General features: G+C 40.4%; 2 protein-coding genes across 4 annotated transcripts; one reads left to right on the forward strand and one right to left on the reverse strand.

Moving 5' to 3' along the window:
- Window positions 1-209: 209 nt before the first annotated feature.
- On the reverse strand, window positions 210-26,776 carry cnih4 (cornichon family AMPA receptor auxiliary protein 4). 3 transcript variants are annotated; one of them, XM_058053899.1, is made up of 5 exons: window positions 26,749-26,776; window positions 5,348-5,425; window positions 5,122-5,234; window positions 2,482-2,622; window positions 210-2,373 (listed from the first exon to the last, which is right to left on the reverse strand). In XM_058053899.1, the coding sequence occupies exons 3-5, from the start codon at window positions 5,217-5,219 to the stop codon at window positions 2,346-2,348; spliced, it is 267 nt and encodes an 88-aa protein (XP_057909882.1). In that variant the 5' UTR covers window positions 5,220-5,234; window positions 5,348-5,425; window positions 26,749-26,776; the 3' UTR covers window positions 210-2,345. The 3 variants fall into 3 exon arrangements, with proteins under 3 accessions (XP_057909882.1, XP_057909879.1, XP_057909881.1); XM_058053896.1 differs by lacking the exon at window positions 26,749-26,776 and adding an exon at window positions 5,525-5,560; XM_058053898.1 differs by lacking the exon at window positions 26,749-26,776 and adding an exon at window positions 5,832-5,955 and having other exon boundaries at window positions 211-2,373; window positions 5,348-5,416.
- Window positions 7,661-22,682, forward strand: gprc6a (G protein-coupled receptor, class C, group 6, member A). Its single transcript, XM_058053882.1, has 6 exons — window positions 7,661-7,995; window positions 9,998-10,277; window positions 11,780-12,583; window positions 14,719-14,934; window positions 16,047-16,170; window positions 17,507-22,682. The coding sequence occupies exons 1-6, from the start codon at window positions 7,793-7,795 to the stop codon at window positions 18,607-18,609; spliced, it is 2,730 nt and encodes a 909-aa protein (XP_057909865.1). The 5' UTR covers window positions 7,661-7,792; the 3' UTR covers window positions 18,610-22,682.
- Window positions 26,777-27,010: the final 234 nt, after the last annotated feature.

Raw genomic sequence — 27,010 nt, forward strand, 5'->3', positions numbered from 1 at the left:
CATATCTTCAGTTCTGAAAAACTTAAAAGTGTGATATTGCGAGGGTATAATAAAATATATAATAAAACCTGAGCTGCGGTCCACATGTTGGAGATCCCTGAACTAAGACAAGCCGCTCCATCTCATGAAGCAAGGCTACTGGCATCAAGTATTTGTCATATGAAGGACACATGAAGCAAAGACAATATTTGCTTTTTCACTTTTATTTGTGAAACTCAAAATGTAAAAAAAAAAAGAAATTAACACTGGTGGCGTTCAATCATCGTTAGTCTTGTTTGGCTCCTCAAGACGGCCCCCATGCCCCCAATGGAATGGGGGGAGTGTATGATGTCCAGACTCAATGAAGCCTACTGATGCCATGTTTATTGTTTTTTCATATTATTAGTTATTAATAGTTAGTTTTTATTATTATTAGTATAGCCATCAACTAGAGAAAATATTTATTATTATTAGTATAGCCATCAACTAGAGAAAATATTTATTATTATTAGTATAGCCATCAACTAGAGAAAATATTATTATTAGTATAGCCATCATTTAGAGAAAATACTTGTGAGGATGCAAGTTTTGGCAAGTCTGAGTACGGTAAACATCCTGTGCTGCGCGTTTTACCAGCTAACGTAAAATAAATCATTTTTCTATCACATCATGTCCCTGTGAGCAGTCTTGGCTTGCTAACGCATCAAACTGGAAGCGGTTAGCTTTTTGCTAACTAACACCGTTAGCACACGTTGTTGTAGTTTTACAAGCATAAAGCAATTCTACATGCATCTCAATGCTGAATGAAAGGAATAAATGAACGTTTAAGTTGACTCAACCTTCACCGAAGACGTGATGGTTGCCAAAGACAAAGCAAGATCAACACGGACGCCACCTTCCTGTTTTGCCATGAGTTATTGCTTGAATTTTCCTCACGCTGCAAAACACTTTTCTTTGGCTCCATTTTGGCTTATTTTTCAAAAAGTACTTGAAGTGAGTGTCAAGTATATAAATCAAGAAATAAGTCATGGCAAAACAGGCAGGTGGTGTCCACGTCTGGCAACTATCACGTCTTCAATGATGGTAATTTCATTCACCATTTTGAATTGCCGTAAGCACGTAGAACTACAATAGCAAAATAATAAATACAATAATAAAACGATAAAAATGTGTTTTGTGCAGTCAGGGGAGGCAGAGTCTCAGCAGTCATGATGAAAAATAAAAACTAATAATAATAATAATAATGATCTTATAAAACAAACATGAATATTTGCATTCTCAATTTATGAGTCCAATCATTTTGAACATTTTGTTGAAGTAAAAATCGATGAATTTGAACATTTCCTGATCAGGTGAGGCTGCTGCTAGCATGTCTGCTATACAAGACGTGTCATCCTGAGTGCCGTCCTTCCATAGAGAGGAAAAGCCTGCAGTTTTTTCCCCCCACCCAAATCAAAATGCAAGATATTTTTTATGCTCGGGAGGCACTTTTTCTGCCCAAAGACACAAAACAGCACACTTCCTGCCTTCATAATAAAAGCGCAGGGTCTCAGGAAAATAGCTTGAAGTGGCAACGGACGCTGGTTAAGCGAGGGGCAAGTAAGGCGTCTTCCTGGAATCGCTCGTGGTTTTTAATGCCTTTTCTTGAGACATGCCACTTTTTCTTCAGCTCGCATTGCATTGTGGTATTTGTCTTATTTTGTAGCAACAGTGTCTATTTGTGACATCACAGTGAAAAAGTGTTGGTATCAATTGATATCGCTAATGAGGTGTTGGACTGTATCGGGATAGTTGAAACCTAATTCAGGACCTAATTTACGTCATTTAGGCCAAGAATAAGTACAATTAGCTAAAATATGCACGTTTCCACTAATAATGAGCAATTTTTTTTGAACATGAAAGAGTGAAGGTGTGATATTTGACTACGCCAAAGACTGCTGGGATAGGCTCCAGCATGCCTACGACCTTTGTGAGGATGTAAAACTACAAAAACAGTTTAGCTTTCTGGATGGGATGAATTGGATTGAATGTACAGGATTTCTTATGGGAAACGATTATGATTTGGTTAGCATCCGTTTCAGTTAGAGTCGGACCCTCTGGAATAAATCTTTGCCGCTAACCAAGGTTCCACTGTACGTGTGTGCGATACAGACGCACATAAAAAAAAATAAAAATAAAGATTCCGATAATGTCAGTGCAAATGACAACATGAAACCGTGGGAGTTACGATGTTTGGCCCAGTTTGAGATTTCAAGTATTCTTAGAAACACACGCAATTTGATTGTTGGTCAAAAATCCATGAGATTGTTCGGGTTGAGTCGGGGAGGTTCTACATGGGGTCCAATCCAGGAGTCTGACAGGTGGTTTCAGTCATTGATCAGAGCCAGTATCATGCTGCAAAAACAAACGCCGTGTTCATGGAAATGTGACTTCAGGTGTGTGTGTGTGTGTGCGTGTGTGTGTGTGTGTGTGTGCGTGTGTGTGTGTGTGTGCGTGTTCTACCTGTATAAGTAAATGAAGAAGCAAAGCAGGTGGTAGCCCAGTTTAATCATGGCCTCCTTCATGTGAGACTTGAGCTGACCCCGGTTGTGGATCTCAGTGGGGTCAAACACGCCCATGTTTCCCATCGGGACCTTGACGTACCTGCAAGGACAACAAGCGGTTAACCTTTCCTGTTGCTTTCCATATGACGCAGTCCTATCTGGGGCATCTACGGTGTCGGTGAGTCTATGATAAATTAATCAGAAATCAGAAATCAATCAAGAAAGTGGGCTAATAAATTGACAATAAAAGCACAAATACTGCAGATTTCAGAAAACAACAAATGGAATGATACAGCATTCTACAAGAAGCAATGAAGTCTGTCAAACTAAATAATAATTTTAAAAAATCCAAAAATTGTTACAACTATAATGATGAAATTGGTAATATTACTGATGATTATAATGATGGTAATAATGATAAAGATGATAACAATAGTGATTATAATGATAATAACAATAATAATACTACAATGATAATAATAGATTTTAGTTAGAATTATATTTCTATAATTTAATTATAGCATTTAGAAGCTTTTTTCTCCTTTTTGGGCTTGTGATCAGATAGTTGAATACAAATGGAAATAATGGAAAGTTATATTTTCATTGATGTAAGAAATGCACTGTAATGTTTCATATATTTGTCCAAATAAAATAAAATAAAAAAATAATAATAATCACACAATCAATTGAATGGAGTTGAGCCAATCCCGTGTCGCCTCATCTCATGTCACCCCAAACTGCTAGCAGCTTCACTTGAGCCTGAGCACAAGTCTCTCCTTTTGTTGAGACCAAAGTAACCACTAATGCATCATCATATATGTCATAATAATAAATCATTTCCCCCCCTTTGCATGGCACCATAATTAGGTAGACTGGAAAACCAGTGTGGAAACAGTGCCATCTTGTGGTGTTAAGTATGAACCGCACTATTCCAACACAGCTTCCCATTTTGGGGCAAACCATTGCTCTCTTTTGATGGCGCGTATGAGCTGCATATGATACACAACATTCCATTGATTGTAGCATCGGAATCCTAGGTTCCCAAAGTGGGGTACGTGCATAAATATGAAATTAAATTAGAGCCCAACGATCACGTTCAATCATTTTGTGGTTGAATACGGTTTATAAGTAGTACAAAATATGCATATTTGAGCAGATTTGATATATTTGTGGTCTAAAGTAAGCATTTACAAGCATACAAATGGCTAAATGAAGTAAAATACAAATATGAGGCATTCAGAAAACAGATTGAAGTTGTGATATTTAGATATTTAGTATTCCACACTGGTCACTAGGCGTATTTAGAAGGTCATACACAGGTTTTCTACGCTTTAACTATAAAAATATTCCATTTAGCCGCCATAATGACATTTTGTTGCACGTTGCCTTGCATTGTTTCCATAAAGCAAAACGCTAACAAAATATTTGTCATTATTTGTTTGTGCCAGAAGGTTTGAAAAAATCTATGCAACTTCATCACATCGGTGCTAATGTAATCAATCCGTTCTGGACACACAAAAATGAGGAAAAAATACACTTACATGCAAAAAACAATGTATAGTATATATAAATAAATATATCACTATGGATGAAAATATGAGCTGGAAACCTCATATTACAAATATACAACATAAGGTGGACAGAAATATTTCAGTATTGAACAAAGCAAAATTAGTTGTCAATCAGAAATCACTCCACACTCTTTATTGCTCTCTGGTTCTACCATATCTTACTTATTGTGTGGAAATATGGGATCATAACTATAAAAGCAATCTTCACTGGCTAAATGTACTGCAAAAAAGGTCAGTAAGGATAATTCATAATGCCGCCTACAGAGAACATACTAACTCCTTATTTGTAAAATGACAAATACTTCAACTTGCTGATATAGTTCATCTTCAAACAGCTCAAATAATGCATAAGGCTAAAAATAAGCAATTAGCTAAAAATGTCATCCAATACTTCTCTACAAGAGAGGAGAAATATGATCTCAGGGAAGAAGTACATTTGAAACACTTCTATGCTAGGACTACGTTATGCTAGCCATAGCATTTCAGTATGTGGAATCAAACTATGGAATGGATTGAGTAAGGACAATTATTAAAAAATATATATATTAAAAAATAAATTAAAAAAACAACCTTAAACTGTATTATGGAAAGCAGGAAGTGAACAAATGTAACAGTTAGTGATTGTAAAAGTACCAGATGGAGGGGTAGGATTTAATAAGCTTTGCTTCTTCCTACTCCTTTTGGACATGTGGAACTGGGAACTGATTATGGGATGCACTCAATTGGAATCTGATGCATGTTCAAATGAAATAAAACCATTAGCATTAGCATTAGCATAAATGAGGAAGGGATGGAACTTATTGTTGATGAGGTCTTGCCCGTACATCCATTTTTTTACACCCGTTTTTCTCAGCTCCTTTATCAAATTACAAATGAGCAGTCAAACTCAATCAAAAATAGATAGACTGCTTTGTTAGGGTATAGGGTCGCCAAAAACCAAATGATACCAAGGTTTGCCTGCAGTGCATCATGGACTACGTGGACCAGTGGATGGTGTTCATGGAGGAGGAGGAACATGGCCACTTTACCTATAAATGTCCCAGGCTGCTACTGGGAGATTGAGGAGGAAGATGAACCAGTGCGTGGAAATAAACATCAGCAGCGTGGAGAGACACTGGCCAACCATCTCTGGAATAACCCACTGATAACAAGACACGGACAGTGAATGATAACGCAGGCAATACCTTAGCAATCCACGATATCAGCATGTGAAAGATGTTATTTACGGCAAACGAGCTAACGGTCCAGACTTACTTTGTTGAGTTTGGAGCAGCAGGCCCTGGCGTTGATGTAGTCACATTCTAAATCAGACAAGGTGATGATCTGAATTTTCTGTCAAGGTGACATGAATCATTAACAACGAAATCACGTCAACACATTTGATATCAACATTATCGACACATCCAGTGTCGCCTATCAAGTGGCCAATACCAGACGTCCAGATTTCCACATGAAATGTAGAATAACTTGAAATTGCGAATATATCTCATTATATCTCATTTCTGCCGTGCTTCAGAAAATAGTGTTTCCGCTTACTACTCACAGACTTAGACTTTTACGAGTGTAAAAATAACCAGTATTTCCCAAGTGACACGCTAGCATGGTGGCTAACCGATTAGCATCGAAGCAGCTTTTCCGCTCATTTTCTGATACGGAAAACGAAATTCACAATGGCTACTGACGTCCACAAATAAGCTCCATGTACGTCTACATGACAAAGCAACACCGGAAAGGATACAAAATACACCGCAAGGAAAATCAGCGCACAACAGTCGATTAGCGACAAAATGAACACGGCCGCCTCCATCTTTCTTTGCTGATTAGCCTGAGCCGGCCGATGTTACTGCCACCTGGCGGACGGGGGAGGCAACGGCGCTCGCTTTGACGATAGTTATCATCATACTGCATATTGACACTATCAGGGGTTATATTATTTACAGATATTATGTTTTGATTATTGTTGATTTACTTTGATGTGGTATCGTTAAATGAATTGCTCTTTGTCCATATCATCAACATATATACTGTATATAATGTCATGCACTCTACAAATAAAAATGAAAGAGAAAACAAAATATTAAGAAAAAAACATTGCAATCTCCAAGAAAAAGGCGTTATATTCTGAGGAAAAAGCATATCGTTTTAGATGAAGAAAGACGAAATATTAAAGAAAACAGATTTTTTTTTAAACATACAAATGAAATAAATGAATGATGTTGTAATTTTAGGAAAATTACATTCAGAACAGTTTTATAATGTTAGAAGAATAAAGTGAAAATATCTTACCATGGTAGTAAAATAATTCATTCATTTACTACCGCTTATCCTGCTGGAGCCTATCCCAGCTGTCTTCAGGCGAGAGGCGGGGTCCACCCTGGACTGGTGGCCAGCCAATCACAGGGCACATATAGACAAACAACCGTAATATAATCATAATTAATAGAATAATATTTACAAGGAAAACATTAAAATAGTTGCAAAAGCAAAAAAAGGCTAACCATATGAAATGAAGAGGTTAAATGTAAAAAAAAAATATTGACATTTTACCAGAATAAACTCATAATATCATGAAGAAAAAATAATGTCATTTTAGTAGAATGGAACTGAAATATTAAAGAAATGTATTCATTGTTTTTGTTGTAATATTATGAGAAACAAACAAAACCAAATAAAGTTGCAAATTGTTGTTTTTTTTAATTAGGCAGGGGAAAAAAGTGAATGAAGTCAAAATTTTATTTAAAAAAATTTGAAAGTTTAAATTGCTGGAAAAAAAACAACAGCTCAAATGGAAAAAATAAATACAAGCTAAATATTATGAGAAAGAAGTTGCATAAAGTCAAAATATTCAAGGAAAAAAGTTGTATTCCGATGGCAAATATATTTGCAATTTTTTGAAAATAAACTCATAATATTATGAGGAAAAATAAAATAAAATAAATCACTTTAGTAGCAAAGAGTTGAAATATTCAAGAAAAAAACATTACAAGGAAAGTAGGTTGTGGAAAAAGTTATAATATTGAGAGAATAATGTCAAAATATTCTGGAATTAAACTCGATGAAGAAAATTTTTACTATACTAAAGGACTAATTTTTTTTCAAATTTTTGCCATGTATGTCAAATTGAATTATATTTACTGTATATATATATATATATATATATATATATATATATATATATATATATAATGTATCTTCTTAGCATATGTGTGTAATCCCCCAATATATTTATGTATATATTTGTTTTTGAATTCTTTGCAGAGGTTTGATTTGATTTGAGGGTTTATTTGGACTCATGTAGTCTATGGGAGTGTATATTTTTACTATTATTTATGACCAGAAAGTGTTCATTTTATTTCCAGAGCACTTCCTGCCACCGTGCCCTAATCCTTTTTCAATGAGTCAGCGCCTGACGAAAATATGATTATGCACAACGAGTAATGCTGTATGTTGATGAAGCACAGCGTCATGCGTGGGCAGGGCACGCATGACGCTGAGAGAGAGAGAGAGAGAGAGAGAGAAAATGAGAATGAGGTCTGTGAATGAGGAAGCAAAGATGCTTCCAAATGTCTCACCTTGCCTGAGGTGAAGAGGTGCCGTGTAGCCAGAAAGAGAGAAAGAGAGAAAGAGAGAAGGAAAGAAAGAAAGGAAGGAGGGAGGGAAATTTCTTTTCATAAAACACACACAAGCAGAGGCGACACTATGGCCTCTGTTTATTCCCTCATGTTTGTACACATAGTTATTGTCTGTATGATTCTGAGGGAAGGCGATGCCTCGGAGAATGATACTAAAGCATTCCGAGTAACAGCCATGGGGGATGTTGTTATCGGAGGAATATTCCCGGTTCATCGAGGCGTTGACAAAAACGATGAGACCTTTGCTCCCCACGTTCACACGTGTTTTGGGTAAGTTTGTCATCATGACAATATTTTTGTACTTCTTATTCCTTATTCATTTTCATTATTATTATTATGTATTTATGTGTTAATATGATATAGAGTATAATATACAGTATATTTTTATTATATTTATTTATTTTTATATTATTTATTATATATTTATGGATATGTTATTATTTAGCATTTGAATGTAATATTATAATTCTAGTATTATATTATGTTGCAAACATATTTGTGGTGGTTAGCATGTATAAATAAGGTTGAAAAAGAAATTGACAACCCAAATAAATATAAACGGGTTACACGGCGGACGAGTGGTTAGCGCGTAGGCCACACAGCTAGGAAACACGAGGCCCGAGTTCGATTCCACCCTCTGTGTGGAGTTTGCATGTTCTCCCCGTGCATGCGTGTGTGGGTTTTCTCCGGGTACTCCGGTTTCCTCCCACATTCCAAAAACTAGCTCAGCTAATTGGCGACTCCAAATAGTCCATAGGTATGACAAACAAACGAAATAAACTTGTCATTTGGGGAAAAGAAGTTTGGTGAAATTTGATAATGTTATATAACATAAAAAATATGATGGGGTATTAGGAAGTTAGGGTTTGACAGTTTAAAACTTGGTGGTTAGGGTTACAGGGTTTGGAGTTAGAGGTTCAGACTTAGGGTTAGAGTTAGGGGTTCTGGTTAGATGGTTAGGGGTTAGCGTTAGGGGTTAAGGTTAGATGGTTAGATGGTTAGGGTTTTGGGTTTAGGGCTAGAGTTAGGAGTTAGGGTTAGAGGGTCAGCGGGATAGAAGGTTAGGGTTAGGGTTACAGTTAGGGGTTAAGGTTAAAGGGTTAGGAGGTTGGGGGTTCTGGTTAGATCGTTAGGGTTAGGGGATAGGGTTAGAGGGTTAGCGTTAGGGTTAGAGTTGGGTGTTTGGGTTAGAGGTTAGGCGTTAGAGGGTTAGCGTTAGGGTTAGGATTAGGGTTAGAGTTAGGGGTTACAGGCTTAGGGTTAGAGGGTTCTGATTAGAGTTCGGGTGTTAGGGTTAGGGTTAGGGTTAGAGGGTTCTGATTAGAGTTCAGGTGTTAGGGTTAGGGTTAGAGGGTTCTGATTAGAGTTCGGGGTTAGGGTTAGGGGGTTCTGATTAGAGTTCGGGTGTTAGGGTTAGGGTTAGAGGGTTCTGATTAGAGTTCGGGTGTTAGGGTTAGGGTTAGGGTTAGGGGGTTCTGATTAGAGTTCAGGTGTTAGGGTTAGGGTTAGGGTTAGGGGGTTCTGATTAGAGTTCAGGTGTTAGGGTTAGGGTTAGAGGGTTCTGATTAGAGTTCGGGGTTAGGGTTTAAGGGTTAGGGCTGGAAATTGAATTAATTGGAAAAAAACCAACAGCAGAAAGAAATAAAAACAGCTGTAATTTTTTGAGAATAAATTCAAAATATAATTGGAATAAAGTCATAATAAATAATAATAAGAATAATAAGAAAATTCACAGAGATTTAGACCCTAAAGACCCTATTTAAGATGAAAATTTAAATATTACATTTAATAAAATTCAAACAAAAAACAGCACCAATGTGGAAAAAAATATAATTGAGAAAATCTGATTATAATAAAATGCTTTTTCCCCCGTATTGTTGAATGACGTATAAATTCTTCCACTTCCTTTCATTTTTCACCGTGTGGCCCTCACAGGATAGCCCCACTTCCTTATGTACTGCTACTGCTACTGCTACTGTATGTACTGTATGTACTGTATGTACTGTATGTACTGTATGTACTGTATGTACTGTATTGCTGTGAGAGTCAGCTGGTGATCATAAAAATGATACCTGTGACTGCATGGGCCTTGTGGGACTACCAACGCTTTGGAGCAACTTAAACCAGATGGAGAAGAAGGCAAGATCGTTTCGCATGAAACAAAAGCTCCCGCTGGGCATGCTGGTCATATTCATTTGGGGTTTTTTGGGTGTTCGTGTTTAAAAACCCTAAAATCTGAATTTGTGGTATTAATAAATAATTGCTCACACAGGCTCAAAACTGGAACGGTGGCGCTCACTCTGGCTATGATCAACGCCATCGAGAAGATGAATCAATCTCCTTTGCTGATGGACGCTAACGTCACGCTGGGCTATCAAATCCAAGACTCCTGCACAGACGTCAGCACGGGTCTCAGGGCCACCGCCGCCCTCACCCAGCAGGCACAGTGTGCCCCTACGTGCGAGCAGCCGGTTGTCGCCGTCATCGGCGCTGCTTTTTCCGAAATGTCTATTGCTGTTGCCAGGCAGCTGACCCTCGACATGATCCCTCAGGTGAGTGTTGAGTATGAGTATCGATCCACAAACACACCCACAACACCCACAACACCCACAACACCCACAACACCCACAACACCCACAACACCCAGAACACCCAGAACGGTAGCCTAGCTGATGCTAATTAACCCTTAGATGCACCAGTGACTGGACCCTCCACTCTTCCATAAGGGGGTCAAAAATCACCCATACTAGAATCAATGCCTTTTTATGACAATGTTGCCATTTTGGTTAGGAATAATCACTTGTATGATATTTAGTATTATATTTAGGACCACACAAGAATGATTTCATGTTAGAAACATCTTCATTTTTCACTTTTTTACATCTTTGAAAAAGAAAATGACCCCGTACAACAATAGAAAATGGGAGGATCCATTGTGTGTTGCATAAAGGGAAGTTCAAAATGTCAATGGTATGATATCAAAAATAGGATTTTTTTAGGAATACCTGGAATATGAAATGATAACAATTGTTCATTACAAAGATATTTGAAGAAAACAACCTGACCGGGTCATTTTTCACCCACTTATGGAAGGTTGGGGTAGTAACACAAAAACTACAATTTCTTAAAATGTATAAAAGATAAGTTAAAAATGTGAATGGCATGATATCAAAAATAGGATTTTTGAGGAATACCTGGAATATGAAATGATAAAATTTTTTCATTACAAAGATATTTGAAGAAAACAACCTGAGCGGGTCATTTTTGACCCACTTATGCATCTAAGGGTTAAAGCGACACGAAAGATAACGATTGTTATGGATCTCCTAAGTCTATCTTGTCAATCAATATGATGTTGTCAGTCATGTTGTATCTAAGTTTTCTTGATCTTACCAAAGTTATCTGGTATAATTCCCCAATACCGTCCACCGGGTACTCTGGTTTCCTCCCACATTCCAAAAACATGCTAGGTTAATTAGCCACTCCAAATTGTCCATAGGTATGAATGTGAGTGTGAATGGTTGTTTGTCTATATGTGCCCTGGGATTGGCTGGCCACCAGTCCAGGGTGTACCCCGCCTCTCGCCCGAAGACAGCTGGGATAGGCTCCAGCACCCCCGTGACCCTCGTGAGGAAAAAGCGGTAGAAAATGAATGAATGAATGAATGAATGCTTCTTCCTACTCCTTTTGGACATGTGGAACTGGGAACTGATTATGGGATGCACTCAATTGGAATCTGATGCATGTTCAAATGAAATTAAACCATTACCATTACCAATTTTAGGGTTAACCCTAACCCCTAACCTTAACCCTAACCCCCTAACCCCCTAACCCCCTAACCCTAACCCCCTAACCCTAAGCCTAAGCCTAAGCCTAAGCCTAAGCCTAAGCCTAAGCCTAACCCTACCCTCACCCTAACCCCCCTAACCCTAACCCTAGGCCCAACCCTAAGCCCCCCCAACCCTAAGCCCTAACCCTAACCCCGGGCTATGTCAGCTATGTCAGATCCAGCCTTGTGTCCCTGATGGCCAAACGATGTGTTTGTTTTCCGCAGATAAGTTACTCATCAACATCTGTGACTCTGAGCGACAAGCGGCGTTTCCCGACTTTCATGAGGACGGTTCCTAACGACGAACACCAGACGGCCGCCATGGTCCGGCTTCTCAACCTCAACGGTTGGAACTGGGTGGGAATAGTTGTCACGGATGGCGACTACGGACGCTCGGCGCTCGAGCGTTTTGCATCTCAAGCGTCTGAGAACGGGATCTGTATAGCATTCAGGTCTATCCTGCCCCATACCGGCTCAGATGGCACGGTGACCTCTGCCATCAAACAGACTGCAGTAACCATCTCCCAAAACCCCAAAGCACAGGTCATCGTGTCTTTTGTAACGTCAAGTCAGATGAGAGACCTTTACCAGGAGCTGAGGAACACGATGCTGAGAACGGGACAAAGCATGGGGGACATGAGAAGAGTGTGGGTGGCCAGCGATAGTTGGTCCTCCTCGGGCCATGTGCAGGGGGATATAAGTCTTGAAGACATCGGACACGTTGTGGGATTCAACTTCAAGACGGGAAACCTGCTCTCTTTCTACGAGTACCTGAACCAGGTGGAGACGACCGGATACAAGAGCACGTTGAACAACCCTTTCCTGGAACAAGTCTTCCACGTGGTGAATGAAAGTAGCCTTTCTGGAGATGCTGGCCTGGCATCTGAAGTGGTGAAGACCCTCAAAGAAAACACCAACAAGGCCTTGACCTTGAGTACTGAAATGGCCGTGAGCGCCGTCGCTCAAGCTGTGGCGTCCATCTGCAGGAGCAGAGACTGCAAGGCGCCAGGCAGCCTGCAACCTTGGGAGGTAAGGAATGTTAAGGAATGTTAAGGAATGTTAAGGAATGTTAAGGAAGAAATGAAGAAGAAATGAAAGGTGCGTTTTGAAATATTTATTGTCAACAAATTGATGCTCAAATATATTATTGTCAACATTCGGACGAGTGAGTTAGCATGCAGACCTCACAGCAGGGTTCGATTCCACCCTGGGCCATCTCTGTGTGGAGTTTGCATGTTCTCCCCGTGCATGCGTGGGTTTTCTCCGGGTACTCCGGTTTCCTCCCACATTCCAAAAACATGCTAGGTTAATTAGCCACTCCAAATTGTCCATAGGTATGAATGTGAGTGTGAATGGTTGTTTGTCTATATGTGCCCTGGGATTGGCTGGCCACCAGTCCAGGGTGGACAGCTGGGATAGGCTCCAGCACCCCTGCGACCCTCGTGAGGATAAGCGGTAGAAAATGAATGAATGAATAATATTATATATCTAATATTATATTGTCAATATTATATAATTCTTATCAAATTACTGCTGATTTTCCATTTTTGCTGTTGTTGAGTTTTATTTTAGGTTTACTTATTAAAGTCTATTTTTAGAATGTGCCACAGGCCAATTAAAAAAAAAGGAGCCACGGGCTGCAAATGGTATGACAAAGACGCCACACAAACACACACACACACACGCACACACACACACACACACACACACACACACACAGAGCGGGAATCAAAACGACAGAGGACAAAAATGTTGGAGGACGACATCTGCCAGGAAGAACAATGAGGAACCATTTGATTCCTGGTAGTGCTGTCTTGAAATAAACACAAAGGAAATCATAAATCCAAATAATAAATAGAAAGTAAACACGAAAGCAACCTGACAAATTACGTCATCTATAAGAGGCTTCTGTGTTTGCACATTTTTGAATTAATGCTGTGAAAGAGCTGCAAAAATCCAAAGAAAACTAAAATTCAGTTAAGTCAATTAAGTTCTTCCGACTTACTACTAGAGGGCACATTGTATCTCAAAAACACGGGTTCAATTCCAAAACCTAACAAGCATTTGATATCAGGTTTTTCATAAATATATCAGGGCTCTACATTAAAACCAAAAATGACTTGCCCATGGGGAATCCTTAAGGTGAGAACTACTTGCCCCAACTTGCCCCATGTAAAATGAAAAGACTGCCATAATGATATCATCTCATTTTTGGGGCATCACATGAGAATCTCAGATGAAATTCATTTCTTGTGGTTGTTTTCCTACATAGATCATGACGTTGCATGGAAATCTGGATTGGCAAGAGACTTCTAGGCACTTGAAATATTAACACGACTATAGTCACATTTATGCTCTTTTTATTTACAACATATTGCGCAACTGCAGGGTCTTGAGACACATGCTAACTCGCAAACTAGAGAGCTAGCCACCTAAACAGTAGCCTTCAAGTTATTTCCTTTCAACTTAAATAGCCAAAAACTTACCACTTCCACACGGATAGGGAGGATAACTATTAACAGTTATTTAACCTTTAACATGAACATGAATCAAACGTAATCATTTTTTCTGGGTACATGATACCATACAGCATCCATATCAAACTTAAACATTCAACTTTCATATCAAGGCGGGGGCCTCAAACTAGTGTCCTGCGGGCCACATTTGGCCCGCGGGCCGCGTGTTTGAGACCCCTGCTCTAAAGCATACAGTTAGAATGGACCCCTGATAAGCTAGTAGCAGAAACACTCCACTATGTTGCTTGGACTTTCCAGCTCTGGTCGAGACAGACAGCCGCCCCACAGAGCTTGGCTTCTGTCCGAGGTTTCATCCCCAGAGGGAGTTTTTCCTCGCCTAATTCCTCGTGTGGTTTCAGTTGGTTCTGTTTTCACGTGATAACTGCTTTAGAAACAAATTGAATTCAACTGAATTGAATTGTTATGATTGTAAAATTATCACTTTTTTCTTGTCATATTTTGACTTTATTCTTGTACAATTACTACAGATTCTTCCATTTTGGTTGTTAAATTCTATTTTTAGACTGTGCTTCAGGCCACGTCTGACAAGATCCTCCACAGTCATCATCTTCATTATCCACACATTCCCGTTTTACAACTTTATTCCCGTATCTTTATCGCTATTGAAAATGATTTGTTCCTCCGCAGGTACTAGAAGCACTTTGGAACCATGAGTTTGAGCATCAAGGGAGGATGTACGCCTTTGACAACCAAGGAGACATCAACCAAGGTTATGATGTCACCATGTGGACATCCGTTGAAGGGAAAATTCAGGTCAATGACATCGTGGCCGAGTACCTGACGCATGACAACAGCTTCACCGTAATGGACAGCGACACCGCCAAGCGTTTTCAGGATTTACAGGTGGGTCGTTGTGATTACTTTTAATAAACACAAAGAAGTACTTGCATACAAGTCGTCCACTTGACTCTGGACCCGGACACCTTAAATTCATTTCTGCAATATAGGATTCACTGTTAATAAATGGAACATTTTCATAGTTACAGCATAGAAAACCTTTTTGGCTTTCTAAATACTGTATTATTATTATATTACTCTGGTTCTACCATATCTTACTTATTGTGTGGAAATATGGGATCATAACTATAAAAGCAATCTTCACTGGCTAAATGTACTGCAAAAAAGGTCAGTAAGGATAATTCATAATGCCGCCTACAGAGAACATACTAACTCCTTATTTGTAAAATGACAAATACTTCAACTTGCTGATATAGTTCATCTTCAAACAGCTAAAATAATGCATAAGGCTAAAAATAAGCAATTAGCTCAAAATGTCATCCAATACTTCTCTACAAGAGAGGAGAAATATGATCTCAGGGAAGAAGTACATTTGAAACACTTCTATGCTAGGACTACGTTATGCTAGCCATAGCATTTCAGTATGTGGAATCAAACTATGGAATGGATTGAGTAAGGAAATCAAACAATGCACAACGATGAGCCAATTCAAGAAACTCTAAACTCACAGCAATAGTTGCACGGCGGTCACAGCACGGGTTCAATTCCACCCTGGGCCATCTCTGTGTGGAGTTTGCATGTTCTCCCCGTGCATGCGTGGGTTTTCTCCGGGTACTCTGGTTTCCTCCCACATTCCAAAAACATGCTAGGTTAATTAGCCACTCCAAATTGTCCATAGGTATGAATGTGAGTGTGAATGGTTGTTTGTCTATATGTGCCCTGGGATTGGCTGGCCACCAGTCCAGGGTGGACCCCGCCTCTCGCCCCAAGACAGCTGGGATAGGCTCCAGCAGCCTTGTGAGGATAAGCGGTAGAAAATGAATGAATGAATGTTAGGCCTGAGTATCAATAGCATCAATAGCATCAATAGCATCAATAGCATCAATAGCATCAATAGCATCAATAGCATCAATAGCGTTGCTAAAACAACAAATGGTGGCCTAGGATTTTTTGCAGCGTGCTTGAAATAAAAATGCACACGTTTGTTCTTCCCACAGCAAATATTCTCCAAATGCTCCAATAGCTGCATCCCTGGGGAGTTCAAGAAAACTGCAGAGGGTCAACATACGTGTTGTTATGAATGTATTAACTGTACTGAGAACTACTTCTCCAACAATACAGGTAAATACAGGTAACCTACACACACACACACACGCACACACATGCAAATAATGGTAACCAATGTCAGGACATCTCAAAAGGAGTGAAGGGATGTTACTTCAATTTGGGGCAGATTGACAAATGTGTTTTTATCATTTCAGTCATCATAACTCAAAGTAGTAGTATTGTTATACCAGACACATCTTACAGTACACATCTTACAGTAACGTTAGTAGTATTGTTATACCAGACACATCTTACAGTAACGTTAGTAGTATTGTTATACCAGACACATCTTACAGTAACGTTAGTAGTATTGTTATACCAGACACATCTTACAGTAACGTTAGTAGTATTGTTATACCAGACACATCTTACAGTACACATCTTACAGTAATGTTAGTAGTATTGTTATACCAGACACATCTTACAGTAACGTTAGTAGTATTGTTATACCAGACACATCTTACAGTAACGTTAGTAGTATTGTTATACCAGACAATCCTACAGTAACGTTAGTAGTATTGTTATACCAGACACATCTTACAGTAACGTTAGTAGTACTGTTATACCAGACAATCCTACAGTAACGTTAGTAGTACTGTTAAACAAATACAGTAGATGGACAACATCTCATATGTCATCACACTCCTGTAACTACTTTGGCAGGTACTTAAACAACCGAGTCCAGCAAGTAAAGATGGAAAACATCAACTAAAGGGGTGCCGCAAGGCTCCATTTTAGGCCCAACGCTGTTTTCATTTCATTTCATTTTCTACCGCTTTTCCTCACGAGGGTTGCGGGGGTGCTGGAGCCTATCCCAGCTGTCTTCGGGGCGAGAGTCGGGGTACACCCTGGACTGGTGGCCAGCCAATCACAGGGCACATATAGACAAACAACCATTCACACTCACATTCATACCTATGGACAATTTGAGAAAACCCACGCATGCACGGGGAGAACATGCAAACCGAGGGTGGAATTGAACCCTCGTCTCCTCGCTGTGAGGTCTGCGCGCTAACCACTCGGGGGGGTCCACCCTGGACCGGTGGTTAGGCAATCGCAGCCGAGGCAAAATTGAGGCATTAATCAAAAACACACTAACCAAGGCGGACGCTAACTGAGGTTCCACCGAATACGGATCAATGAATTGTTTTCATTTTTCTTTGTTTAGTCTTGGATTTGTGCAAAAGTTGAATGGAGGAAATTGGGCCCTTTTTCTTTCTTGAAAATGAAAAGTTGTACTACATATGAACTTCTCTTTCAATATTTTGTCATCATTTATGAATGAATTCTTTTTTGAATTAGAATTTTGTTTTTAGCGTAAAATTCTTGATTCCCTCCTTTCCCCTTCCAGATATGGACCAGTGTCTGAGCTGTGACATCACCCAAGAATGGTCTCCCAAGGGAAGTTCCACTTGCTTGCGTAAAAGGCGGATCTTCTTTTCGTGGCACGACCGCTTCGCCGTGGTCCTCCTGACCTTCTCCTCTCTGGGCATCGTGCTGGTTCTGATGGTGTCGGCTCTGTTTGTGCATCAGCGAAACACCCCAGTGGTGAAGGCCTCCGGAGGGCCCCTGAACCAGGTCATCCTCTTCTCTCTGGTGGTCAGTTTCATCAGCGCCGTGCTGTTTGTCGGCAAGCCCAACCATCTCCAGTGTAAAATGCGACAGGTGCTCTTTGGCATCAGCTTCACTCTGTGCGTGTCTTGCATCCTGGTCAAATCCCTGAAGATCCTCCTGGCATTCCAGTTGAACATCAACGTTCAGGGGGCTCTGCGGAAAGTCTACCAGTCCGTCTTGATTATCGTCGCGTGTGTGGGCGTACAGGCGGCCATTTGCATCAGCTGGTTGGTCCTCAAAAGTCCATACAGTCACAGTATTTTGCAACCCAAAACTATTTTGGAAGACTGCTATGAGGGGTCGTATTTGGTTTTTGGGGTGATGCTGGGTTACATCGCTCTGTTGGCTTTCGTTTGCTTCGTCTGCGCTTTCATCGGCCGTAAGTTACCACAGCAGTACAACGAGGCTAGATTCATCACCTTCAGCATGCTGCTGTACCTCATCTCATGGCTGCTGTTCATCCCCGTGTACATCACAACATCTGGAGTGTATCTTCCAGCTGTGGAGATGGTGATCATACTCATGTCCAACTACGGAATCCTGGGCTGTCACTTCTTCCCAAAGTGCTACATTATGCTTTTTAGGAAAGACCAAAACACCTGTAGCGCTTTCAGGGAAAAGCTTTACCAGTATACCGTCAAACGTACCGATTCCTTTTCTGTGTCTGGAAACTCCGTGGCGGACCAACCAGTCGGCGTTCAAACCATCAGCCCGTCTTCGTCCTTCTCCTTGCCTAAAGAAGATACCAAAGCTGCCGTGGAGGAAAGTGACAGTCGCAAAGTTTCTTTCAAAGGTCCGATAAATGGATTTCGTATCTACAAAAGAAGCATCAGCCTCTAGCTTCTGGATTGTCAAAAACTACAAACTGTTCACACGTTCCTCTCGGGGGTCACATCACCACATTTGGAAACCAGTCCCAGTAGTTTTGGAACACTTTGCCTGGTGTGCATGTCATCGATATTTTCAGACAATTTTTTTGGAAGGTCCAAAAAAAACCAAATTTAAGAAAAAAAACCTTCCTGTTTTAGGTTGTCATCTTAACATACCGTTTGGGTCTTATGTGGACCTGGGCCGACATGGAAGGAAGAACTCACTCAAGACAGGAAGAACAGGGATATCAAATGGACATCAAAATCGATTGCATCTGGACTGTTCAGGTTGTTTTACAAGACGTTTCGCCTCTCATCAAAGACTAGCTAGGACAAACACCAGTCGGACTGGATAGGACAGATCTGGTCTGAGAACCTGGTGCAAGACCCAGTGTATTTATCCTCCAAAGAAGAAGGCAGTGGTGTCAAATGACAGTCGTTGGGATACAATGGAGCAAAATGACGGGCTCGAACCGGCGGCCATGAAAGACCATGTTAGCTGGCAAGCTAAACAGAAACATTTCACTCTGCTGCGTGTTTCTTATGGCGTCATGGAGTGGGGTTTAACCAACGAGGTCAACGACACACTTTACACAAAAGACATTAGTGCAATTCAATTTCCCAGAAAGATTCATTCTTCAATATAATTCAACCCTTTGGGGGGTCCCCAAACCCCCAAAACAAACAACAACGTCCCTTATTTATATCTGGGCGTTTCTTAGCATCCATTACACATTCACTTCCATCCAGGTTGTTTTAAGGCCCCTTTGGGGGGTCCCCAAACCCCCAAAATAAACAACAACTTCCATTCGTGTTGTTTTAAGGCAATGTTTTGTGACACCAGACTATTTTTCTCGAGTGGCCGAAGGGGCAAAATGTACTTTTTGATAGTAACAGTCGCGGATCCTTGCACCCGACCCCTGTTTTGATTAGCGAGGCCCGGCAGGCTGAAATAAACATGCAAAAGAGACTGAGACTGTTCTTGTCTGTCTCGAAGCAAGCCAGGATTAAGAAGCGACAATCAAGATGTTGACTTTGAAAGGCATTCCGGAATGTGGACGAGCAAAGCGTGTTCCGTTCTTGACATGCAAAGACATAATTATCATTGAATCTTATTGACAAGGGGACAGGAAAGATGACAGAATAGCGTTTCTGGTCAGTGTGACAAGTGAAGGCCTCAGCATCCGCATTGCATTGGGTGTGACTTGTTTACTGCAGCTGCTCAGGCTTTTTAATGAACGTAATTAAATGTGTCCATGATGGCAACAATGTCAGAGTCACGCCCTGCCTTTGTATTCCGGGCAAAGACTTCTTTCACTCGTTGCTAGCTGAGTGAAAGATCACTTTGACAACTCGCCAAACTAACAAACTAACTAGCCAAACGAAGCAGCGTTCAGGAAGTGGTGCATGTTCACAGAAAGTGTACTTTTCTGCATCGCAAAAGAAATGCTGCTCTTTAACACAGTTGGAAAGCCAGCATTTCCAGAAATGCTGCCAACATTTGACAGACGGTACAAATTTCCTGTGAGAAAACAAACATTATTTTTTCTCCAATGCTACATCACCTGCAGCAAAAGATGATTTTTCAGTAAGAATTTGTCTCGCGTTCTGGTTTCGGAACCAATTCAAACCATTCCAACATGAAAACGTTTGGACGAGTAATTGCCCGCATCAGAAAAAATTGGACTACTTCCACATTTAACTATTTATTCGAATTATTCCAATAAAAAAAGTTTGCCATTTTTCAAAATTTTGAAATTTTGCACGTAGTGAAAAACCTTTTCGCCTTCAATTACACTTTTTTGTTTCTTTTCAAATATTTCCACATTTATATTTCCTTTTTCTTGTAATGTTATGACTTTATTCCCATAATATTTGGACTTTATTCTCATAATATTATGACTTTTTCCCCAAAACGATTTTCCAAAATTTTCATTCTATTTTCTATTATGACTTTAGAAAATATTTTTTTTATATGTCAAATTCATGCTTCATAAACTGACAGTTTATAATAACGTGGGAATATTAGGAAAATTAGATTGAGTTACATCATAATAATAATAAGTCATAATATTAAAGGGGCCCTTTGTATTGAGTTGTGGTCTCCTATAGAGCAGCTACACACAATAACCAGCACAGAAAGCTTTCTAAAACTTCCAGCATCTGCACCTATTCAGCTGGATTTTCCAAAATGGTCTGTTTTCATCTATTCCACCCACAGCCCGCCCACTTTGCTGTGATTGGTCACACTCCCAATTTTTTCCGAGGACTTCCGGACTACTGCCAAACCTTACTTTCTAATCTAGTCGGTATAGGAGTTGATAATGAATCAGTCTCCTTCCACATTTAACGATTTATTCGAATTATTCCAACAAAAAAAGTTTCAAAATTTTCTTCAGGATTCCATACTTTCCAGCTCCAAAATTCCCATGGAAATGAATAGAATTTTTCCACATTTCTCAACCAGATCAAAGCATTCCAGTGTCAAAACATTTTGTACATTCCAAAATTCCCACTTTACCAATAATTTTCCATTTTCCATACAGCATTTGAGTTCAGTTAAAGCTCTTCAGTAGGTAAATTGGTTCCAGCCTCCATCGTGATAAGTCCATTTCCGCCAAGTAGGATTCAATTATTATTCATAAATAGAACATTTTTGTACTGAAAGCATAGAAAACCTGGTTGACCTTCTACTTTTTACCGTCATTAGACATGGAATTGTTAACACCCTGTGGTCATCGTTACACTCCTATTACCCAACATAGTACACTACATAGTACGTATATACCCAACATAGTACACTACATAGTACGTATATACCCAACATAGTACACTACATAGTACGTATATACCCAACATAGTACACTAATAGAAAACAATCCATCTTAGACATAAATCACATATCAGCATTGACAGCGTACTTCCTGGTGGCTGTCGTCTCATGAATGTAACATCACTCTCAGCTAATAGTCAACTCTTGCTAGCTGACGTCACACACGCCACTTCTTAAACAAGTCATTTCTTATTTCTATTTATTAGTCAATCACTTGTTCATTTTTTTAGCTCCGCAAGGTGGTGAAGGACGGACACAGAGAAGGCATTTATTTTTGCCCGTGGTACATTCTAGAAATGCAACTTAGAGTAGAAAAAGTAGAAAAACCAGCAGTCATTTTACAATAATAAAGTCCAAATACTAAGAGAAAAAAAGTTGTACTCTCGCAAGAAAACATTGCAATTTTACAGGAATGATGGTGTAATATTATGTACAAAATTAGCATCATTTCAGGAGTATAACATTACATTTCAAAGTCAAAATATTATGAGAAACAAATAAACAACAAATAAAGTGGGATTCTGATTCTGATTCAGGCTTTATATGGGAGAGTTCATGCTAAAACACTCGGTGGGACACACAGCAGTCAGACTAGATAGGACAGCTCTACCTGATGGATTGAATGCCCCGAGAAAACAAAGACTTTATGAATGAGAATATTGACAGGCAAATGGTGCTAATATGGTCATGAAAAACAATGACAAAGAGTTCAAATATAACATTTTTTAAGGCGTAATAGTATGAGAAAACAAATATTGTATTTTTTTTTTTAATTTGAGTGGGGGAAAAGTTGTAATATGGGAATAACGCAAAAATATTCTGAGAATAAAGTCCCATTGAAGACAATGAACTATTTGATTGTTCCAGCCAAAGCGTCGGCAGCCTCAGGCTTTGTCATCGAGTTTCCCGTGTATTGAAAATCCCAGACTGTCCGACTCGTCCTTCTGGTCGGGCGAGCAACACAAAGCAGACGACAAGAGAAGAAGAAACTTTCATGTCAACATTCCGACAAAAAGACCCTCATAGCTCTTTCGGTTTCTCTTCTGGGGACACGACGTAACACAAAGAGAGGGGGTGGGCGATACTGCACATTTTGGTATCCATTTGATACCAAGTAGAAGGCCAGTATTGGTGATACTGATATGTTTTGTTTGAAACGTTCCAAACGATTGTGGAATGATTTTCTGATGTTGAGCTGAATTTGTTGCTCATGTAGAAACCCCCCCCCCCCCCCCCCCCCCCCCACATTTGGCCCGCGGGCCACGTGTTTGAGACCCCTGCTCTACACTGTCCAACTGCGCTCAGCATTCTTCTTCTGTCTTGGTCTGGCTCGAACTAGCAGGCCATCACCCCAAAAGCCCAATTCCCGAATCCCAGCTCAGCACCACACACGATACCGTATCTACCAAAACGCTAGAAACTGTATAAGAATGAGCGAGTACCACCGTATTGGTGTTGTCATGTACAACCCAACATGCTTGTAGCTACAGTAATGTAGTACTTGTACTTGTAGTTTTCTCAGTCATGTATTTTGATGGGTTGCTCATCTTTTGCGGTTTGCTGCTTTAGATGCTAATTAATGCTAATTGTGCAATATTCCAAAGGTGTTACAGGTATATACGAAGTATATGCAATATCCAGTGTCTTACCACTGTGCAGCTATTTGTACTTACTAAAGTAGTGGTCTGAAAACAAGTTATTATTTATGATGGCTTTATTGTCATATTTTACGCTTGATACTGTAACGAGTGAATTTCCCATGTTGAAATGATTGTATCTCATGTTCACGGCACATGCAAACCAATAAAGAATCATAATCGTCACGCATTGTTGCATCGAAATACAGACGCTGTTGAGTGAAGTGATGCGTACTTTTCTGCAACATGGATTCATGACTTCTTCTGTATGGAAGAAATAATAATGATATCACATCAAATGAACCAACCAATGATGATGAAGATCTCATCTTCTCTAGCCACTTTCACCATCAAAGTTTGATTTTCATTTGGGCTCATTTGCTCTAAGTCCCTCATTTTTACCCAAAATGGCCTCTACGGATAAAAATGGCTGACTTCCTCTTTGTTTTGGAACATGGGTTCTTCAGACGTTTTTGGTGTCCTTTCATTGTAGACTTCATTCATTTTCTACTGCTTTTCCTCACGAGGGTCGCGGGGGTGCTGGAGCCTATCCCAGCTGTCTTCGGGTGAGACGGTACACCCTGGACTGGTGGCCAGCCAATCCCAGGGCACATATAGACAAACAACCATTCACACTCACATTCATACCTATGGACAATTTGGAGTGGCTAATTAACCTAGCATGTTTTTGGAATGTGGGAGGAAACCGGAGTACCCGGAGAAAACCCACGCATGCACGGGGAGAACATGCAAACTCCACACAGAGATGGCCGAGGGTGGAATTGAACCCTGGTCCCCTAGCTGTGAGGTCTGCGTGCTAACCACTCGTCCGCCGTGCAGCCCTTCACTATAAATTTTGTGAAGATCTGTGGAACGAGTGGGTGGGACTAGGGGGGGCACTACTGAGTGACTTTAGGGGTTTGTGTTTGAAAAACCCTAAAATCTGAACTTTTTCACCCCTGCCTGAAATACTCTGAAATATTGGTGAGTTTTCCATCCTTCTGTCAAACATGAAGACATATTTCTTCCGAGTTAATATGAGCTAGCTACAACGGACGTCATGAGAAACACCTATTTTGACGCAAAAGCTCTGACCAAAAAAAATCCAACAGTGTCCCGTTTACATAACTGACTTGTATATTAACCAAGCTACAATAATACAAGGAACAACAAAGGAAGCGACTACAAAATAAGAGCATGGAAACAGGAACTAAGGCACAGAAAGGGTCACGCAGGCCAACTCCCACGTTATGACCGTGTACGTGTAAACATGATTACTTCATTAAACTTGTTCGGCATGGACTTCATCTTCATTCTTTGTGATTGAGTCCTGTCTCGTTCCGCAGCCAACAGAAGTTGCTCGGCCGGTCCAACCAGTCCAGGAATCCACATCTGTACAATGCCACACGGCACCGTGCCAGGACCAGAGCTTTTGTTTGCCTCCCACACGTTCCTCCCACAGATGTGCTTTATCTCGCATCAACTCACTTCAAGAGCTGTTTTGATAACAAAGTCGTGCTAACATTTGAACATTTCTACCCTGGTAAAAAAAAGCAGTGATATTCAAATATAACAAGAAAACTAAACAGCAAAAATGGGAAAATCAACATTTCCAAGAAAGACGTCAACCCTGAAAAGAAGAAAAAATTGTAATCTAACTAAAATATGTAATTTTGCAAGAATAATGTCATGAAATATTCATTCATTCAAAGACGGAGGAGAGAAGACGCGAGAGGGTTTAACACAGCCATATATAATCTTAACCAATCAGATGAACGCCTCTAGTACCTGACTGTTACATTAAACACAGCAGCAGGCTAATCCAGGCGTCTTGCTTGTTTTCCACCAGCATTCCTGCTCTAGTTACATTAAACACAGCAGCAGGCTAATCCAGGCGCCTCGCTTGTTTTCCACCAGCATTCCTGCTTGAGTTACATTAAACACAGCAGCAGGCTAATCCAGGCGCCTCACTTGCTTTCCACCAGCATTCCTGCTCCACGTCGCCAAATAGGAGAACCTTTTCATTCATTTTGTACCGCTTTTCCTCACGAGAGTCACGGGGGTGCTGGAGCCTATCCCAGCTGTCTTCGGGCGAGAGGCGGGGTACATTGGCCAGCCAATCACAGGGCACAAACAACCATTCACACTCACATTCATACCTATGGACAATTTGGAGTTGCCAATTTTGTTGTTGTCCATATGTGCCCGCCTCTCGCCCGAAGACAGCTGGGATAGGCTCCAGCACCCCTGTGACTCTCGTGAGGAAAAGCGGTACAAAATGAATGAATGAATAAAACAAAGATTAATATGAAGTTGGTTGTTAAAATCTGGCTGTAGGATATATTTTTTACTGTTCATTTTTTTCCTCAAAGAGGATGAGGAGGTGATAGCGCCAATATACCACCAAAGGTTCTCCTATTTGGCGACGTAGAGCAGGAATGCTGGTGGAAAACAAGCAAGAAGCCTGGATTAGCCTGCTGCTGTGTTTAATGTAACTAGAGCAGGAATGCCCTGGGCCATCTCTGTGTGGAGTTTGCATGTTCTCCCCGTGCATGCGTGGGTTTTCTCCGGGTACTCCGGTTTCCTCCCACATTCCAAAAACATGCTAGGTTAATTAGCCACTCCAAATTGTCCATAGGTATGAATGTGAGTGTGAATGGTTGTTTGTCTATATGTGCCCTAGGATTGGCTGGCCACCAGTCCAGGGTCTGAAGACAGCTGGGATAGGCTCCAGCACCCCTGCGACTCTCGTGAGTATAAGCGGTAGAAAATGAATGAATGAACTTTTTTTTTTCTTTTGGTGACCTCAAGCTGAAAGCAACTTGTTGTGCAGCAGGACAATGATCCAAACACACCAGCAAGTCCACCTCTGATTGGCTGAAGAAAAACCATCAAATGAAGACTTTGGAGTGGCCTAGTCACAACCAAGAAAACACTTTCACAACACTGTAGCTGTATAAAACTTTACTGGGACATTAGAAATGGAACTCAGGACCTTTAAATCCTCAGAATCAGTGATTGCACTTTGCGGTGATGTCCAACCGCAGTCCTGTATAGAATATTTTGGTACGCCCTGTTTGGCCCCAAAGAAAATCAAATGTTCAAATCTGGCTGTGAAGTGACAACACACTAGACAACACACTAGACAACACACTAGACAACACACACACGGGATCGAGCTGAATTGAAAAAAACAAGCATGCTGCCATCTAATGGACAGGTAGCACCTCCGTGGACTGTATTTTCCAGTGTAGGTTATGTGTAATGCCTTATATATCGTGTTTATTTTGAACAAATACATTCACGGAGATTGCAGCTGTGTCCAAAAGAACACAGCAAATTAATCCATGAAAACTGTACAAAAGACTCCTAGTTACACCTTGTTCTGTTCTGGTTTATTTCAGGCTGACATGTGTGCGTTGCTCGGAATTACTACGCTGGTCGGGTACCTGAACGCGTCAAGTTAGCTGCTAGCTTCCGGAGTTGATATCACGGTAACTGTTTAACTCCGAGACTTCGTGGTTGATACTATGCTATGTATAGCTATGTATAGCTATGTATAGCTGTGTGCGTCTATAAACAAACCACACACACGCACGCACGCATTTACATTCACAAGCCACCATGCGCACCCACTTACCTGTGACGTGACACGTGATCTAAATAAATAAAGCCGCCATCAATCTGGACGTGGACGCCTTTCAAATGCCGGGGAGTAGAGATCATTTTTTTAATTGTCATTTATAAAGTGAAACCTTGACACACTGTACTATGTGTCCCAACTAACCAGTGTTTTAAAGATAAGCGCTATCTCTTAGCTGCTTTAAACTGCGAGCTATAATTTGTGTTACGAGCTGCTAGTTACCCTCCGGCATAGCCAAGGACAGCTATTTGGGGGCTTG

Source organism: Doryrhamphus excisus, chromosome 17 (genome assembly GCF_030265055.1).
Source record: "Doryrhamphus excisus isolate RoL2022-K1 chromosome 17, RoL_Dexc_1.0, whole genome shotgun sequence".
In the NCBI taxonomy this organism is placed as follows: domain Eukaryota; kingdom Metazoa; phylum Chordata; class Actinopteri; order Syngnathiformes; family Syngnathidae; genus Doryrhamphus; species Doryrhamphus excisus.